Genomic DNA, 14,613 nt, shown 5'->3' with positions numbered 1-14,613 from the left:
ATAAAATTAATAAAACCAAAACGTAAAAAAGGAAAAAAAGTAAGGAAAAAAAAAGAAATAAAAATCAAGAAGGAAAAATCTTTCTAAAAAATAGTCCTAATCTATTTAGAATTTCTTGCTAAAACTAATTCCAGATCACATAACATTTTATTTCTATTTTAAATCTAACTAAAAAAATACAATCCTAAAATACTCAAACTCAAAAAATCTCAATCCTACACAAATTCTAATTCCTAGCAATTACATACCTCTATATTTTCTATCCAGAATAAAAATAAATAAATAAAAATACATGAAAAAGAAAAGGAGAAGAAAAGAAATTACAAGACATTTCAAGATTTGTAAATATCCATCTATTAACTTTACTTTATTATGTTTGAATAAATTTATGTGTTATACATTTTTTTAATTTTTTTTTAATTAACGAACATATATTAATATAATATAAATAGGTTTAAAATAAATCAAATAATGAGGTAAATAACTTTTATTAATAAGTTAATAATACAATATTCGAAAATTAATTTAAGTCATATATAGTCAATGAAGCGACCGTGCTAGAACCACGGGACTCGAGGGGTGCCTAATACCTTCCTCTTGGTCAACAGAATTTCTTACCTGATCTTTGTTTTCGCAGACCAATAAAAATAAAGAGTCAAATTTCCTTTTGATTAGGGGTTTAAATAATAAGGTGACTTGGAACACCAAAACTCAATTCCAAGTGGCGACTCTGAATAATAAAATAATCTCTTTTCAAAATGTCACTTTAATTGGAGAAACTCTTTTTCTTTCAAAACATACTTAAATAAATTTTGAGGGAAAATAAAAAGGGCGTGACAGATGGCGACTCCGCTGGGGATAACCAAAATTCGAGCTTATAATATTGACTTATATATGACTATTTACTTAATTATTTATGTTTTGGATATTGTATTTGTTGGCTGAATGTGCTAATTGTTTACTTTTTACTATTTTAATATTATTTGCATTACATTATAACTGTCTTCTCTGGCGCACCCCTCTGAGTCTTCTATAATACAATTATGGAAATTGCAACTGCGCACCCCACTTCTGTTAAGATAGCCAGTGGATCTTTGGTCCATGGTGAAGGATTTTTATTCACACATGTTTAGGATAGGGAGCACCCATGCACAAAGCCGGAAAGCGCTACTACCGGTACGTTGCTACTCCCTAACTCGAGTTGTCCGCTTGTTTTACAGCCAGTCTAGATACTTTGCTCCACAAGTTCAACCTTAGTAGAACTGAAACCTCCATACATGATATCCTTACTAGGTTCCGCTTTATCTGCATCATGTGTATTTAACTTAGCAAGACTCCGCATGGGGGTCGGGTCTGTCTAGGACATGTACCTTTTCTTGAGACCATCATGTACATTTTTGTGCTACTTGTTGCATCATGTGGAAGACTATAACAAATGTTGACCGGCTTTAAATAATTGACTAAAAGAAGAAACGTCTATTTTTACCCACTTTCAGCAAATAATTCAAGATAAACAAAGTAAAAATAATATATATATATATATATATAACCCTCAATTGTATTCACGCTTTTATCAAAACATCAAGTTTTTACAAAAAATAAAAAATAAATATATAAATAAAAAAGGTTATAGTAAAAAAAATAATGCAATAAAATAAATTATTATATATATGTATGTCTTTATATTTGTTTCAAATAGGGCATATCCACATTCTTTTTATTTCTTTTCTTTCTGTTCTTCATGATTCACTTGTCAAAATTATCTCTTTATTCGGTCATTTTCTCTGAAAAAAACCTAGGCTTCCCTTAAGGAAGGTCAACAAAAATCGTTTTCGAAAGAATGACCACTTTAGGCATTCTGAGTCATTTTTCATATATATTTTTTTTATTTTAACTACTTCAACAAATGATTTCGAATTATCAAAATTTCATAAGTTAAATTTGGTTTTAAATCGTGAGTTTCTTTTCCTAACCAGGTAACCATGAAATCTATGAGATGTGATAAACGACCAAGAGATGAAACAGTCGAAATGGTCAATGACCCCCCAAAGTTCATGATCACGGATAAAACCCCACCACTACTCATGGCTTGGTGGAACGATATGCATGAGTTTAGGCGAACTGAGATATTCAAACATCTTGGTTTCCTCACAGATATCATGAGATTTAGTCCTGACAGAGATTTGATCGAGGCTTTGATCCATTTTTGGGATTCTACAAGCAATGTGTATCGCTTTAGCGATTTTGAGTTGACGCCTACATTGGAGGAGTTGGGTGGTTTCACAGGGTTAGGCAAGGATCTCCGAAGCAAAACACTCATAGCCCCAAGAAACGTCAGCGGGAACAAATTTTTAGAACAAATGCACATCATCTATCCTCATAAGGAGTGTTTCAATAATGGGTTGCTTTCCTTGAAATTTCTATACTCAAGATATGGAAAGAAAGAAGGATTTTCAGACTACGGAAAAACAACTTAAAAATGGGCAACACCTCCCTACTTGGGAAAAACATAGACAAAAAACATTCATGGTGGCCTTTTTGGGAACCATGGTTTTTCCAGGGATAAAAAAATCAGTATTCGTCTGTCCGGAATAGTCGCTGTTATGATGAAGAAAAAGAAATCCACTATCTTGCCAATGATGTTGGCTGACATTTATCGTGCTTTGACTAAATGTAGAGAAGGGGGAGACTTTTTTGAAGGTTGCAGCATTCTATTGCAAATGTGGTTTTTGGAGCACTTGTATCACCATCGTTTTGCGACAGATTTCAAATCTGAATGGACGAATTATATTTTGAGCCACCCAGACAGGATGAAGGAATTAGTAGACAAATTGCCAAAAGGTGTCAAAGCGTGGAGACATTATCTTCTTAAATTAACTGCATCTGATATTACATGGAACTATCATTGGTTCTCTGCGAGTGAGGTAATTGTTATGTCTTCCTATCGTCCATTCTTTGTTCTGACAGGCCTTCAAGGATTCCAACCATACATACCCCTTCGGGTGCTACGCCAACTAGGACAAAGACAAATCTTACCTAGGGCCGAGGATACACAGAGTTTCGTATAGGAGGTGTCGTCTGAAGATCGAGATCGAGAATCAGAAGCTCAAAAGATTTAGGGTGGTAGTCGAACTTTAAGCTCGAAAGCTATGGTAGATGATCGTGTTGAAGGAGAAGTAGACCCCTCATACCTCCATTGGTTCGTTGATCAAGCCCCCCTCAAAGTAATGCCCGAAGGATCAGCGCGAGAACTCAGAGATCGAGAAGAGGAAATTGAAGTCAGAATCAAGCAAGCTCGGCTCGAGGTGGAAAGAAATTACAGGTTTACTCTGGATATCCTCAGTAATGATCTAAAGAATGCTAGAGAAGAGTTGGCTCAACGTGATGCAATATTCAAAGAGAAAGTTAGGTTGATTCAGAAAAGGGCTGAAAAGGAACATCAATCCACCATTCGAACCTTACATGAGGATTTGGGCATTGTCACAGGCGTTATGGAGCAACAAGAGGAGGAGTATAAAAAAGAAAAGACCCTCTTAATGCACATACAGGCTAGACTACAAAATCAGTTAAAAGCTTCGATGAGACGAGAAACAGACATAGCAAAGCGTTTCACATCGTATCAAGCAGAAGTCGCGATCGAGAGAAACCAATGGATGGGGGAGCGTGAAGAACTTCATAATCAAATCAAAGAGCTTCAGGCACATGAAGAGGATTTGACCCACACGATTGGTACTACTCAAGAATGGTTGCAGAATTATCACGAGAATATGGAGGAGGCCAAAGAACAAGTGCTTCAACTGACAGAGAGCTTGATTGATATTTATGGTGGTTATCTACATCGGAGTGATGAGAGTCTGGGTCAACATGCGCGTGCACTGGCCCCACATCTGCCAAAAGCTTTGTTCAAGGTTTACTCTAGCCTAGGGGGCAATTGATGATCGAGAAATATTGGAGAAGGATTTTTTTTTTATTATTATTATTATTTCTTTTATTTTCATTTTGTCGAAGTTTGTTTCAATCTTTAAGTACTTTGATGTTTTGGTCATTTATTTTAAGAATATTTTGATTTGAATGATGTCTTCATGTTAAGATAAATAAATGTCGTGTTTTATTTTTTTAATAATTCTTCTTCACGAACTACGTAATGATCTGATCCATGTTCAACATGATACGTAGGCAACCTTTAACAGGTTCGATCAAAATGCGTTCAAAATATTCAGATGAGTAAAGTATGGGACTAAAAGACATAAGCAAGTCGTCCAAAGCCGGGATGAAACATAAAAGTCTTCCAAAACTCATTATAGAATAGGAATAATTTAGGTGCATAACATACAACGTGTGATTAATATTGCAAAGTGTTGAATCCTAACACATTTTTTTTTATATATAAGAGAGAAAGAGTTTAAAGGTGGTTGGTTTGTGAAGAAAGCTGGCATCTCATCAATATAACACAAGATCAAAAGGAAAAACAAAAATGACACGCAAAGACGAAACAAAGTTGGGAAATGACGAAGTCCAAAATCAAATGGTTGCACAAGAGTTAGTATCTGTAGAAGAGGTCAAAATGTTGAGACAACAGATGGCCGAAATGTATGAAGCTTGGATGAATGGGCAGGCTCCCCCATCTTCAATTCGGGAATACCTGAATGTGAATATGTCATTCCCTATTCAAGTCTCAACAAGTGACCCGATTTATCCACCTGGATTTGGACCCCACGTTAACACATCTAATACTGCTGGAACTTCATCGGTACACCCGTTGAATCCACCCATGATGAATAATCCACTCTTCATGCCAACTGTGCAAACTAATGCAATTACTCAACCAACACTAGTATAAAAATCCAATGATGATCCTATATCCAAAGATCAATACTGCCAAGGTCAGGCCCCTAAATTGACTTTCAAAGTTCCTTATTCTTACCACCACACTCATCAATACAGTTCCCCCGTTGAGGTTGAAAAAACCATTAAGGCCGAGGAACATGAAGAAATTGCAAGAAAAATGAGGAGTTTGGAGCAAAACATAAGGAATATGCAAGGGTTGGGAGGACACAAAAGTGTCTCGTTCAAGGACTTATGCATGTTTCCAGATGTTCACTTGCCTATAGGGTTCAAAACTCCAAAGTTTGATAAGTATAATGGCCATGGCGACCCAGTGGCTCATTTGAAAAGATTTTGTAATCAGCTAAGGGGAGCCGAAAGAAAAGAAGAACTTCTTATGGCTTACTTTGGAGAAAGTCTAACGGGTGTAGCCGAATGGTTTATCGATCAAGATACTTCTCGATGGCATGTCTGGGATGACATGGCGCAAGATTTTGTCCAACAATTCCAATACAATATCGATATCGTTCCGGATCGCAATTCCCTAGCTAATATGAAGAAAAAATCGTCTGAAAGTTTTAGGGAATATGTCATAAGATGGAGGGAGCAGGCGGCTAGAGTCAAACCGCCGATGAAAAATTATGAATTGATTGATGTTTTTCTCCAGGCACAAGAACCTGACTACTTTCATTACCTTCTTGCTGCAATGGGAAAGCCTTTCGCCGAAGCAATTAAGATCGGAGAAATGGTATAGAACGGCATAAAATCAGGTAAAATTGTAAGCCAGACAGCCATTAGAGCTACCACGCAAGCAATACAAAGCGGGTCAGGTAATTTTGTAAATCGAAAAAAGAAGGAGGAAGGGTCCATGATGACGTCTGGATCGAGAGGTGTTCAAATGGGCATGAACCACCCTTATGTTCAAGTCCAACAAGAACAAGCTAATTCTCTTCAACATTATTACCCATCCCAATATGCAGTTCTCAACACTCAAGCATATGTCCGACCTCCTCAGCGCCAACAATGGCGGGCACCTGCCCCACAAGGTTCTCGCCCCCAACAACAAAATTTTCAGGCACCCCATAATTCACGTCCCCGGATGGATTATACAAGAGAACAAGGTCGAAAAGAAAACTTTACCCCAATTGGAGAGTCATATACGAGTTTGTTGCGAAAATTAGTACAATTGAGATTAGTTGAACCTGTCAATCCCTATTTTGTCAATCCAAATGCAAGAGGCTTTGACCCAACTGTTATATGTGAGTATTAGGCTAACACTCCAGGTCATAGCACAGAGGATTGTTGGACGCTAAAAAGAGTCATTGAGAAGTTGATTGAGGATAAGGTAATTGAGATACGCAATGAGGAGTCACCAAATGTCACCAATAACCCACTCCCTGCTCACAATAAGGAGCATGTTGTGGGGATGGTAGACATTTATAAAGATTGTGAGCAAACATGTAGAACAAAAATGGAAAGCAGAGATTCAAAAAAAGAGTCGAGTATGGTTTTAGAACCCATACAAAAGGCACCGATAATTGTGAATGGTGTAAGTTCAAATTTTGGAGACTCGAGAAAACTAGTGTTATATGTCCCTGGAGCTGTAAAAAGAAGAGAAGTACCGTTGAATGGACCAAAATTATACACTCCTGGTAAGCTTCGAGCATTTGGTCAAAATCAAGAAAGTGTGAAAAAGCCAATTGTGATACAAATTGCAACGCAGCTTCCGATGACAAACACCAAGACCGTTCCATAGAACTAAAACAAAGTTGTTGTTACCCACAAAGGAAATGAGATTATTGAAGAAACAAATTAAACAAAAGGATTAACTCGTTCTGGGAGGTGTTATGCTCCAGAAGAATTAAGAAGAGACAAACAAGCCAAAGAAAATCAGTTGCCGGTTAAAAAACCTGTCACTGAGGAGGAGGCTGAAGAGTTCTTGAAAAAGATGAAAGCTCAAGACTATTCTGTTATTGATCAATTAAGGAAAACACCGGCTCAGATATCCTTGTTGTCATTACTCATACATTCCAAAGAGCATCGTGAAGTTTTGACCAGAATCTTGAATGAGGCACATATCTCAGAAAGTATTACGGTGGGTCACTTGGAAAAGATGGCCAACCAAATATTTGAGGTAAATAGAATCACTTTCACTGATGATGAATTGCCTTTGGAAGGATCTGGCATAATAAGGCGTTACATTTAACCGTGAAATGTGAAGAACACTATGTGAAGAGGGTCATGGTCGATGGAGGATCAGGTGTAGACATATGCCCTCTTTCTACTCTGCAAAGGTTGAAAATCAACACGGATAGAATTCGTACTAACAATGTCTGTGTGCGTGCATTTGATGGCGCAAAACGGGACACTCTTGGTGAAATATACTTAACTGTTACAATTCAAAGTCACTTTCCAAGTAATAGACATGGACACTTCTTACAATCTACTTTTGGGTAGGCCATGGATCCACCTGGCTAGAGCTGTGCCGTCTACTCTGCACCAAGTGGTCAAGTTTGAGCATGATAAACTGGAAATCATTGTCCATGGTGAAGATGATCTCCCAATCACCCGAGATCATTCAATACCATGCATTAAGGCCAAAAGAGGTTGTGAATCCCTCAACTATCAGGCTTTTGAAATTATAACAGTCAATCAGTTTTCGGTAGGGAAGCCTATACCATAACCTCATCTATCATCTGCTTCAGTCAGGGTGGTGTCCCAGATGGTACAAAACGGCTATGAACCTGGAAAGAGACTAGGGTTGTCTTTGTAAGGAATTGTAGATCCCATCAATTCGATGGGTAATCAAGAGACATTCGGTTTGGGTTTCAATCCAACTAGATTTGATAGAAAATGGGCAAAAGATCGTAAAAGAAATGTTTGGAATTTGTTGAAGCCAATCCCTCATATTGCTCAATCTTTCGTTAAATCTCAAGGTGAACCGAGTCCAGACTTCTCTATCCAGAATGATGTGGATGAAATATGTCAAGGTATCAAAGAAATGTTTTATGACGTAAACATGACTCAGATGGGTGAAGGCACTAGTCATATGGATGTGCAATTCATCGGCCCGAATGTCCAGCTCAACAACTGGGAAGCCACTCCTCTCCCTACAATGAGGGAGTCTTGGTAGTTTATTTTGCTGCTTTTAATTTATTTATTTGGATTATTCTCAGGGTTGTAATTCAACCCTTCTAGTTGTCTCACTTTAGTGTTAACCCTTCTATCATTTCTCATCTAATGCAATGAAGTTCTAGTTTCACAATCATATTCAATCATCTTCTCTGTTCTTACTCTTTCTAATATATGTCCTCTTATTTTTCATTTTAGTTACGTTAATGTCGACTTTAATAATATGACATGCATGTGGAGTTTACAGTTAGATCCTAAAAAGTTGTCTGATCTCGAAACAATGAATCCAAAGTTTGACGAATATGATGAAGATGAAGCTTACGAAGAAATAAAAAAGGGATTGGATCAATTTGAAAATAAGCCTAAACCTAATTTAAGTGAAACTGAGGCGGTTAATTTAGGAACTCCTGAAGAAGTGAGAGAAATAAAGATAAGTATTCATGTTGATCAGAACATTCGAGACGACATAATTCAAGTTTTATTTGAATACAAAGATGTCTTCGCGTGGTCCTACGATGATATGTCGGGTTTAAGTGCTGATTTAGTAGTTCACAAACTTCCAATACATCTTGATTTTCCACCTGTCCAGCAAAAGCAGAGAAAGTTTAAGACAGACATGAGCGATAAAATTAAAGAGGAAATCATGAAGCAACTGACTGCAAATATGATCAGAGTTGTCCAATACACTGCCTGGTCGGCTAATGTTGTGCCAGTGCCAAAGAAAGATGGAAAGATTAGAGTTTGTGTTGATTACAGAGATTTAAACAAAGCAAGTCCAAAGAACAATTTTCCATTACCCAACATTCACATCCTGGTTGATAATTGTGCCAAACACGAGATTCAATCTTTTGTGGACTGTTATGCCGGATATCACCAAATTCTCATGGATGAAGAAGATGCAGAAAAAACTGCTTTCACCACCCCATGGGGTACATATTGTTATAGAGTCATGTCATTCGGTCTGAAGAATGCAGGAGCAACCTACATGAGAGTTATGACTACCATATTACATGACATGATGCATAAAGAAGTTGAGGTATATGTCGATGATGTCATCATTAAATCTAGAACGCAAGCGGGCTATGTGCGTGATCTAAGAAAATTCTTCAAAAGATTGAGAAAATACAACCTCAAGCTTAATCCAGCTAAATGTGCATTTGGAGTGCCATCTGGCAAACTTTTGGGTTTTATAGTTAGTCGAAGAGGCATTGAATTGGACCCCTCTAAGATAAAGTCCATTCAAGAATTGCCACCTCCAAAAACCAAAACTGAAGTCATGAGTTTTCTGGGAAGGTTAAACTATATCAGCAGGTTCATTGCTCAACTCACTGCCACATGTGAGCCGATATTCAAGTTGTTGAAAAAGGACGCTGCTATCAAATGGACAAGTGAGTGTCAGGAGGCTTTTGACAAAATTAAGGAATATTTAGTAAACCCTCCGGTATTGGTCCCGCCAGAACCTGGTAGGCCGTTATTCTTATATCTTTCAGTGATGGATAATTCATTTGGTTGCGTTTTAGGACAACATGACATTACGGGAAAAAAGGAACAAACCATTTATTATTTGAGCAAAAAGTTCACAAGCTATGAGGCAAAGTGCACTCTGTTAGAAAAGACTTGTTGCACTTTGACTTGGGTTGCCCAAAAATTGAAACACTATCTTTTGTCTTACACGACCTATCTTATATCTCGAATGGATTCTTTGAAATATATTTTCCAAAAATCCATGCCAACATGTAGGTTGGCAAAATGGCAGATTTTGCTTACGGAATTTGATATTATTTATGTCACTCGCACCGCCATGAAAGCACAAGCGTTGGCCGATCATTTGGCAGAGAATCCGATCAATGACGAATACGAGCCCATAAGGACATACTTCCCTGATGAAGAAATCAACTCTATTGAGGAAGAAATTCCTAATGATGGTCACGTGTGGAAATTATATTTTGATGGGGCTGTCAACAAAAATGGAGTAGGAATTGGGGCAGTTCTTATCTCACCAAACGAATGTCATTATCCTGCCACAGCACGACTTCGATTCTTTTCTACCAACAACACAACAGAATACGAAGCTTGCATCATGGGTTTGAATATGGCAATAAATCTGGATGTGCAGGAGTTGGTGGTTTTAGGGGATTCCGATTTGCTCATTGGACAAGCTCGAGGCGAATGGGAAACTCGAGACATTAAACTCATGTCGTACAAACAATGTTTAGAAAACCTCATCAAAAGATTCAAGTCCATTGAATTCAGGAACATTCCCAGGTTTCACAATGAGTTAGCTAATACTTTGGCCACCCTAGCCTCGATGCTTCCATACCCGGGTAATACCTATACTGACCCGTTGGAAATCCAAGTTAGGGATCAACATGGTTATTGCAATATAATTGAAGTAGAGCCAGACGGTGAGCCCTGGTATCACGACATTAAACGGTTTTTAAAAGCTAAAGAATATCCAATACATGCTGATAGAGATAAAAAAAAGAACTATTAGGCGACTCGCCAATGGGTTCTTCTTGAGTGGCGATATCTTATATAAAAGGACTCCAGATTTGAATCTATTGTGATGTGTGAATATTCAAGAAGCAGAAACAATTATGAATGAGGTGCATTCAGGGGTTTGTGGCCTTTACATGAACGGTTATGTTCTAGCAAAAAAGATTATCCGGGTAGGGTACTATTGGTTGACCATGGAGCGAGATTGCTTCCGATTTGTACGCAAGTGCCATCAGTGCCAAATTCATAGCGACTTGATTCACTCACCCCCTTTAGAGTTGCACCCTATGTCTGCTCCGTGGCCTTTTGTGACTTGGGGAATGGACGCTACTAGGCCGATTGAGCCGAAAGCATCTAATGGGCATCGGTTTATTTTAGTTGCCATCGACTACTTTACCAAATAGGTGGAAGCTGTCACATTCAAATCAGTCACCAAGAAACAGTGGTGGACTTTGTTCATTCAAACATCATATGTCGTTTCGGCATACCAAAAATCATTATTACAGACAATGCAGCGAATCTCAGCAGCCACCTGATGAAGGAAGTTTGTGAGCAATTTAAAATTGTTCATCGTCATTCAACCCCTTATCGACCCAAAGCAAATGGGGCTGTTGAAGCGGCAAATAAAAACATCAAGAAGATTCTTAGGAAAATGGTGCAAGGATCTAGACAGTGGCATGAAAAACTACCATTTGCTCTCTTGGTATACCGGACGACTATTCGTACGTCAATCGGTACAACTCCTTACTTATTAGTTTACGGTACTGAGGCTGTCATACCCATAGAAGTTGAAATCCCTTCTCTTCGAATCATTGTCGAAGCAGAAATTGAGGACACAGAATGGGTTAAATCAAGGTTAGAACAATTAGCACTGATAGACGAAAAACGGTTCACATCAATTTTCTTTGGTCAATTATATCAGCAGAGGATGGCTCGAGCTTATAACAAGAAGGTACGCCTAAGAAATTTTGAAGTCGGTCAACTTGTTGTGAAAGGCATCATTTCCCATCAAGACGAGGTCAAAGGAAAGTTTGCCCCAAATTGGCAAGGCCCTTATGTTATTAAACAAGTGCTATCAAAAGGAGCATTGCAACTGGCAGATATGGAGGAAAAGGCAATCGACACAATTGTTAACGCAGATTCGATCAAAAGATACTACATTTAACACTTTTTGTTATGACGCTCTCATGATTGACATTCTCAAGATGAGAGGATAAAAATGTATCCTCCTTTATTTCAAACACCACTTGTCTGGTGCAAAAAAAAAAAAGTTTCATTGAACTACGTTCGACCTGATTCCTAAGAGGTATCGTAGGCAACCCTTCATTGGGGTTCGGTCTAATCACTAAATAAAACAATAATCATGTTCTTCAATTCTCCAAAGGCTGAGACATGACATTGTGACCTACGGTGTGTTACAACAAAAATAAAAAAAAATAAAAAAATAAGTCTTATGAGTGAAAACCCTCACGGGCAACATAAGATGATAGTAAGTTGAGAGAAAGAGATAAGAATGTTTTATTAGTGGAAAACCATAAAGGGCACCATTGATCAAATGATGACATTCCGTCTTGGCATGAGCACACAATCAAGATAGAAGTCAGGCTATAGACTTAAAGGAACAACATTGTTTCATGAGATTCGGACAGCTTAGAAGGATCAAACGTTCAGTCCAAATACATGTCATGATTCATTAAGGTGGTCACGTACTTTCAGATAAGATTCTTTTCATTCCTTTTAAACATTTACTTATTTCCTTCTTCTAAAGACATCACTTTTCTTTCATAACCCTTTCATTTGTGTCATTTGTACTTGTCTTCGGTATTCTTTGAGTCTCATTCAGCATAAACTCACATCAAGTGAGAAAATCAAATTGAAGTAGCGAAATTGACTACGGTATTTCCAGTTGAATGTTGGGGGCATGCACAACATTGACTAGGGCTTTGAACTGATCGAAAAAAAAATATCAAAAAAATCGATACCGTGTGAAAATCAGTAAAGCAAGAAAGTTGTTTTGAAAGGATGAACCCCACAACGTGCACAAGATAGAAATGGGTCAAAATGTTCATAAGAAGTGTTTCAAGGGAAGATAAGGACCGTCTATAAAGCATCTTCAAACTATTCGCGCGATCGTCAATATGATGATTCTTTCAACCAACACAGATTCAAAGTCAAACTCCACAAGATATTCGAAGTCACAAACCAACCACCGTTTAGAAAAACTAACAAAATATTCTTTGTTTTAAAATAGGTACAAAGAAAAATCGTGCAAGTAATTCGCGAGAGTCAAACGCCACCATGTAAGTTCTTGTATCCCTGTCTCTCCTACAATATGCACCACAATAATAATGATAACAATAAAAAAAAAGATTATTTTTCTTAATGAAATCTGGGGCATTTTATTTTATTTTTATTTTTGTTTGTTTCTTTTATGTTTGGAAAATGTACAAAAATAAAAATAAAATAAAATAAATGATCTTAAGTATAATAATAATAATAATGTAAGTAAAAAAAATATATATATATATATAACCCCTATTTTTATTTTTTCATGTCTATACAGGGCTCAATAATCCCTGGTTGCATATAGGGCACAATAACCTCTATTTTATTTTGCATGTCTTCACAGGGCACGATAATCCCTAGTTGCATATAGGGCACAATGACCCCTATTTTTATTTTTCATGTCTTCACAGGCACAATAACCCCTATTTTATTTTTTCATGTCTTCACAGGGCACAATAATCCCTGGTTGCATATAGGGCACAATAACCCCTATTTTTTTAATTTTTTTTTTCATGTCTTCACAGGGCACAATAACCCCTATTTTATTTTTCATGTCTTCACAGGGTACAATAATCCCTGGTTGCATATAGCGCACAATAACCCCTATTTTTATTTTTTATGTCTCACGGGGCACAATAACCCCTGGTTGCATATAGGGCACAATAATCCCTATTTTATTTTTTATGTCTTCACAGGGTACAATAATCCCTGGTTGCATATAGGGCACAATAATCCCTATTTTATTTTTCATGTCTTCACGGGGCACAATAACCACTGGTTACATATAGAGAACAATAATCCATATTTTATTTTATTTTATTTTCATGACTTCACAGGGCACAATAACCCCTGGTGGCATATAGGGCACAATAGCCCCTATCTTATTTTTCATGTCTTTACAGGGCTCAATAATCCCTAGTTGCGTGTATGGCACAATAACCCCTATCTTATTTTTTATGACTTCACAGGGCGTAATAACCTCTGGTTATATTGGGCACAAATCTCCCTTTATTTTATTTTATAAAAGTATATTATTATTATGCCTAGTATAAACTTTTATAGCTTTCATCAATAACTCACAAAATTTTCCTAGTGCATACTAGGGCAAAAATTTTGTTTCGTTTGTTTGTTTTGTTTTATGGCGTGCAGGTTTCTACCTAGTATACCAATTTGAAGTTCAAGAATAAAATCCTCGTTTTGATTAGAGAAACGAAGAATGTCAGATGTCAACGACATTTAGAGTCGCTTTCAACCCATGTAACGGCTCAACATATCATGAATCATCTTCTCGAGAAAACAAGCATTCAAGAATATCATGCGGAAGAGCGTCAACGACTCAAGTCAAATCATAAGTTTCAGATCATAAATTCAAATATCAAGATGAAAGTTCAGAATCGATGTACCTACCCAAAAAGGGTGAATCGATAACCGAAGATTCAAAATGAAGACTCAGTACTAGTGGAGTAGATATGATCTTGTATCTTTCCCTTCTCTCCTATTGTATTTTTCCTTTTAATGTAACAGCTGGAGCTACGAACCGGAACCTCGACAAAACCTCACTCGACTACCTAAATTTATTCTCCCGTCCCTTCCTATATATGAACTACACCTGATTATTAACTCAGGATAGATAGTTTGTCCAAAGTTAGGGCGCAGTCAAACCTCTCCTTTTTTACTTATTTTCACATTTTTGGATAAATGTCTCGGTCAAAAAATTAGTCACAGTGTTCACGTCTTTGCATGAAAACTCTTCATGTTTCCAAGCAAAGAGGGGCATACTGTGAACACCTAATTTTTGACCAAAACATAAAGATTTTACACCCAATTTTAATACTTAAATATTATTATTTCAGTAGGGTTATATTTAAAATAAAT

At 37.2% G+C, this 14,613-nt stretch overlaps 2 protein-coding genes and 1 pseudogene across 2 annotated transcripts; all 3 read left to right on the top strand.

Annotated features, from left to right (window-relative positions):
• Positions 1–1,982: 1,982 nt before the first annotated feature.
• LOC125850646 (uncharacterized) lies at positions 1,983–2,566 on the top strand (annotated as a pseudogene).
• A 5,055-nt stretch (positions 2,567–7,621) lies between these two features.
• Positions 7,622–10,450, top strand: LOC125850645 (uncharacterized). Its single transcript, XM_049530505.1, has 2 exons — positions 7,622–7,953; positions 8,155–10,450. The coding sequence occupies exons 1-2, from the start codon at positions 7,622–7,624 to the stop codon at positions 10,448–10,450; spliced, it is 2,628 nt and encodes an 875-aa protein (XP_049386462.1).
• A 103-nt stretch (positions 10,451–10,553) lies between these two features.
• On the top strand, positions 10,554–11,617 carry LOC125850644 (uncharacterized). The gene is made up of 2 exons (XM_049530503.1): positions 10,554–10,819; positions 10,882–11,617. The coding sequence occupies exons 1-2, from the start codon at positions 10,554–10,556 to the stop codon at positions 11,615–11,617; spliced, it is 1,002 nt and encodes a 333-aa protein (XP_049386460.1).
• The last annotated feature ends 2,996 nt before the right edge of the window (positions 11,618–14,613 follow it).

The sequence above is a fragment of the Solanum stenotomum genome, unplaced genomic scaffold (genome assembly GCF_019186545.1).
Source record: "Solanum stenotomum isolate F172 unplaced genomic scaffold, ASM1918654v1 scaffold18272, whole genome shotgun sequence".
Lineage (NCBI taxonomy): Eukaryota > Viridiplantae > Streptophyta > Magnoliopsida > Solanales > Solanaceae > Solanum > Solanum stenotomum.
This window is presented reverse-complemented; position numbering and strand designations above follow the sequence as displayed.

Coding starts and splice junctions, on each gene's coding strand:
- LOC125850645 (XM_049530505.1), top strand. CDS start 7,622: ATGGGTAATCAAGAGACATTCGGTTTGGGTTTCAATCCAACTAGATTT. Junction 7,954..8,154: donor CCTACAATGAGGGAGTCTTG/GTAGTTTATTTT, acceptor TTTTCATTTTAG/TTACGTTAATGTCGACTTTA.
- LOC125850644 (XM_049530503.1), top strand. CDS start 10,554: ATGAATGAGGTGCATTCAGGGGTTTGTGGCCTTTACATGAACGGTTAT. Junction 10,820..10,881: donor AAAGCATCTAATGGGCATCG/GTTTATTTTAGT, acceptor CATTCAAATCAG/TCACCAAGAAACAGTGGTGG.